A 4,753-nucleotide genomic window follows, 5' to 3' on the forward strand; every position below is an offset into this window, starting at 1 on the left:
CCCCCCCAAAGCACCGCCCAGCCTGGCACCCCGCAGCACCCGGTGCCAAGGCGCAGGGCTTGGGGAGCCTCCCGGGGAGCCGGGTGAGGGAGGGCGGACAGGGCAGTGGGGGTGAGGGAGGACGGGCAGGTCAGTGAGGGGTGAGGGAGGACGGACAGGGCAGTGGGGGGTGAGGGAGGGCAGGCAGGGCTGCGGGGGGTGAGGGAGGACGGGCAGGGCTGTGGAACAAAGAGGGTCAATGATTGACTCGGGCTCGGCCTCCTCCCCGGGTTATTGCCATTTTATGGCTCTAACACCCCCAGCTTTAAAAAAGTCGCTGACGCATTGGTGACCCCTCCTACCCCTGCCCAGAATCACAGACCCCGCCCCAGCGGGAGCCTGGCATGAACTGGGGGGCTCATGCCCCCGCATGCCCCCGGCCCGGCCCAGCTGCTGGATCGCACCTGGCGGCCAGTCGTGGGCAGAGGACAGGGCTGGGGGCGGTGGGATTTTCTGGCGCAGGAAGAGGGTTTCTTGTCCGTGTTTTGGTCTGGGAGGTTCTTTTCCCTGCGGGTGCAATACCCAGCACTGGTTCGCCCTGGCTGGCAGCCTCCCCCGAGCCGTGACTAGGTGTGTTTCTGGAGAGCCTGGGGCCTCAGCCACAGGCCAGGCCCTGCACAAACCGGTCCCTGCTCTGAAGAGGGACCTTATGCGCAGCTGCCAGCGCTGCACCCAAACCTGGACAAGTCTTTCCCCTCGGGCCTGAGCGGAGCCCCGACGAAGCCCCTTTAATTCAGGCTGGTTAAAGCACCCGGGGTGTTGCTTAGGGCGGCGTTCCTAGGGGAGATGGCCCCCGGCTGCAGTAACTGGCCAGGGCTCCTGGGGGAACGGCAGGCCTCACCCCCTGGCGGGAGATGTGCATGTTAAAGATTCGAGCCGCTTCCAGATAAGGGCTGTAACGAGTCTCAGGCCACATTTCTGCAGCCTCTGGCCAATCGGACCTGCCGTCTGTCTCCAGTGCGCCCAGAGCCGGCCCAGCCCCAGGCCGCCTCTGAGCTGGGGCCAGGGGGTTACGCCCGGGCCTAATGAGCTGAAGGCAAACGAGGGACCGTCTAGGCAGGAGAGGCGCTAAAGCTGCCAGACCATGGCCCATGCCAGCCGGCGGGATGGTGGTTAATGACATTTGTCTTCCCGTTGCCCAAGGAGAATCGGCGCCCCCGTGTCCCACCCCCACCCCCTGAGCCAGCCAGAGCTCGCATAGCCCAGTTCCCCCGTCCCACCTGGTCCAGCCCGGCTCCCCGACCCAAAGCTGGGCCGGGGTGGTGCCGCCTAGTGGTGACAGACACCTGCCATTGCAACCAGAGTGGCACCAGGGTCCCACAAGTGGGCGGCCGGATTTCGCCTCAGCTCCGTCCCATCTCGATGCTGTGACCTCCCTCCCCCACCAGAGGGCAGCAGGGGGGTTCTGTTTGGGCTCGTGGAACCGCCAGCAACACGGGGCCCGATCCCGCAAAAAGACCCTCGACCCCACTGCGGGCCGCGGCCTGTGCCGATAACTGGGTCGCTCGGGCTCAGGAGCCGCCGCTGAACCGCGGGGAGAGCTTCCGAAGGGCCGAGTCGCCCGTGACGGGAAAGGCTGAGTCGGGGGCAAGGTGCACAGGGGAGACGCACAGACTGGGCTGGGCCAAACAGAAACGTCTCTGGATCCCAGCCAAGGCCGGTGTGGAGATCGTGTTCGGTAAACAAACGAGAACGGGATGGAAAATGAATGGGCCAAAATTGGTGCATTGGAAACTAGGCTTAATTGGTGGACGACACAATGAGGAGGCTGGACTATGCCGCCCATCCCCGCTCTGGGGTCCTTGAAAGAGACTGCGGGGGGAGGATTGAAATGACGGAGGGGAGGATGGAAGGAGGATGGAAAGAAGCAGAATTTCTTCTCTCCGAGCTCGGGACAGAACTTGGCACCTGCCTAGCGCTGGGTGACGATCACTGATCAGTGATAACTAATAACTAATAAATTTGTTAGTCTCTAAGGTGCCACAAGTACTCCTGTTCTTTCTGATCACTGATCACTCGCTCTAACCACTAGTCCCCACTCCCCTCTCAGAGCCAGGAGAGAACCCAGGAGTCCGGGTGCCCAGCCCCCCCCCCCAGTCCTCCCTCACCCCCACAGCCCTGCCTGTCCTCCCTCACCCCCACAGCCCTGCCCGCAGCCCTCACCCTGCACCCCGCCTGGAGCCATGGCACCTTCACCATCCGAGTCCTGAGACGTCCTGGCCAGGCCAGGCCAGAGATGAGATTGTCCCCTCTGGCAGCTCCGGCTAACTCTCTAAACGCCTCCTAGACCATGAGACTGGGGCTCCTGCAGCTGCCTCCCCCTCCCTTGGTTTCGTTTGTCTTCCTCAGTGTATTTTTTCCTCTCTGGTTCCTAAGATCCTGTCTGAGCCGGCCGGGCCTGTCTGTTCACCAGGGCTGCTGTGAGCCTGTGCCCAGAGAGGCAGTTAAAAGCAACGCCCTAAACAGCCCATGTTGGTATGAGTTTGCCAGGTCTCGGCGCGGCTGGTCAGACCACGGCCTGGGCCCGTGTTTCTCCAGCGCTGAGGTTGCATATGAGAGTCGGCAGTGGAGACAGACGCCCGGGTCTCTCTCTCACGTCGCTGTTCTTCTCTGCCTTTGCCTGGCCTTAGCGTGTTTAGTCTTAGGAGAAGCAGGGATGGACTTTAACGCCAGTGAAAGGACGGTTGAGACCATCTTCAGCGGCCTCTGAATCTGTACACGCTGCTGCAGCCGCAGGGACCCGGGGTGCTGTGAAAACGAAAGCCCAACAGATGCTCCAACTATTTGCCCTCCTTTTTTCCTTAGTAAAAGGCTAGAAACAAGGACCAGTGCCTTTGCCATGGGACCGAGCAGGCTGCGTCTCCCTGCGCGAACCCCTGCCCCGGGTGTAACTGCACAGTGCCAAGGTCCCGTTGCCCCTGGGACTCTCTGGCCCATTCATCGCACTGCAGGCAACATCACTGGGTACTGAATTCGGGCCTTTGCGAATGACCCAGAGCCGATGCTGTCCCGGAGGAGAGGGAAATTAGGAGAGGGGTGCTAGTGATGGGGGTGAGGGCTCTGGCTTTCCACTGGCTAGTGATGGGGGTGGAACAATGAACACATGCGGAGGTCCCGGAAGCAGGGCTGCCCAGAAGGGGGGGGGCAAGTGGGGCACGAGAATGTAGTATTCTATAGTATTGCAACTTTTTTTTATGGAAGGGGCCCCCGAAATTGCTTTGCCCCAGGCCCCCTGAATCCTCTGGGCGGCCCTGCCCTGGAGACGGTCCCAGTTCCCGAGGTCAGGGGAAGAGAGGAGAAAATGGCACGAAGATGGAAGCAGTGGAACCATCTCGATGCAAATGAACGTTTGGGGCCAGGTCACTTCTCCTTTCCTGCGGAGCTCGCCCAGCCCAGGGGAAGCGCTGACGGGGCCGTGGCCGGGGCACTCACCTGGGCCGCAGGGGAAGGAGATCAGATCCCCTGCCCTGCCTGCCTGTGGGCACGGCCCTGCCGCTCTCGGGGCGCGCCCGGGCGCACGGCAGCTGAGTGCTCTCTGGGAGGACTGGGGGCTCCCCAGAGCTCTGCCACAACGCTGGGCAAGCACCTTACACCAACCGCTGCAGAGAGGAAGCACAGTCTAGTGGTTAGGACGCTGGCCTGGGGCGCAGGTAGCCGGGTTTCAATTCCCCGCCTCCCCAGACTGGCTGTGTGACCCGGGGCAAGTCACCAGAGCCCAAACCTTCCCCGGGTGCAAAGTGTCCTCACACAGCGAACGCTGGGGGTTGTCTCCGCACCTCCCTTCCCCACCTGCCAGGACACGGGGGAGACCGGGAACCACAGCAGAGCAAGGACCCAGCCTGACTGAGAACCCTGCCAGCCTCCCACATGAGACCTGCCCAGAGGCCTAGGCACCGGGGGCTGCCACCCAGTGCCCAGGCTGAGCCTGGGAAAACCCCTCCCCCAGCGCCTGCGGCCTGACTATGGGCACCCCAGCCCAGGCAGTGCGCTGGCCTCGCACTGAGCCCCCCACTGTGTGCCCCCAAGCACCAGTGCCCCCCGTGCGCCCCCAGCCCTACCTCCCCCCGTGCCTCGCTGCCCCCCAGTGCCCCCCACGCGCGGGGCCCGGCTAACCTTTCCCCATCGCGCCACGCTCCCCAAGCACCGAGCCCCCCGGCGGCCCCCGGCCGTGCGCTTCCCGAGGGGCAGTGCCTAGCCCGGCCCGAAGCCCCGCCCACGGGCCCTGCCCACGCCATAAGCCGCGGGCTGAGCGGGGTTGCGGCTCCCGTGGCGGTGCCGGGCATTGATGGCTGCGAACCGGGTGGGCAGGCGGCTGGGACGGGGGTCCCCGGCGCGCTCTCCGGGGAGTCCCCGGGCGGAGCCGGCCCGCAGCCCCGGGATCCAGAAGCGCCAAGCCCGGGTGACGGTGAAGTACGACCGGCGGGAGCTGCAGCGGCGGCTGGACACCGAAAAGTGGATCGACGGGCGCCTGGAGGAGCTGTACCGGGGCCGGGTGAGCGGCGCCGGGGCGCACGGGACGGGCGAGCGCCGGGGCTGAGATGGGGGCGCGGCTCCGCCATCCTCAGTCCCGGGACACCCAGACTTTCTTCTCTCCGAGGTCGGGACAGAATTTGGCACCTGCCTAGCGCTGGGTGAAGTTCACTGGGCAGGGCCGGGCCATGGGACAGCCACTAGCCCCCACTGCCCTCCCAGAGCCGGGAGAGAACCCAGGAGT

The 4,753-nt window shown here is 64.6% G+C and overlaps 2 protein-coding genes across 2 annotated transcripts in view; one reads left to right on the forward strand and one right to left on the reverse strand.

Annotated features, from left to right (window-relative positions):
- The window catches only part of SPINT2 (serine peptidase inhibitor, Kunitz type 2), a 17,095-nt gene extending 12,933 nt beyond the window's left edge, over nucleotides 1-4,162 (reverse strand). Inside the window, exon 1 of the mRNA XM_026659664.2 lies at nucleotides 4,153-4,162. Coding sequence (XP_026515449.2) covers nucleotides 4,153-4,162 — 10 coding nt within the window. The remainder of the gene's footprint in view (nucleotides 1-4,152) is intronic.
- A 114-nt stretch (nucleotides 4,163-4,276) lies between these two features.
- Nucleotides 4,277-4,753, forward strand: part of PPP1R14A (protein phosphatase 1 regulatory inhibitor subunit 14A) — an 8,207-nt gene continuing 7,730 nt past the window's right edge. The window contains exon 1 of the mRNA XM_024217096.3: nucleotides 4,277-4,531. Within this exon, the coding sequence (XP_024072864.1) occupies nucleotides 4,325-4,531 (207 nt within the window). The 5' untranslated portion in view covers nucleotides 4,277-4,324. The remainder of the gene's footprint in view (nucleotides 4,532-4,753) is intronic.

Source organism: Terrapene carolina, unplaced genomic scaffold, assembly GCF_002925995.2.
Source record: "Terrapene carolina triunguis isolate 2854851 unplaced genomic scaffold, T_m_triunguis-2.0 Scaffold649, whole genome shotgun sequence".
NCBI classification, from domain to species: Eukaryota; Metazoa; Chordata; order Testudines; family Emydidae; genus Terrapene; species Terrapene triunguis.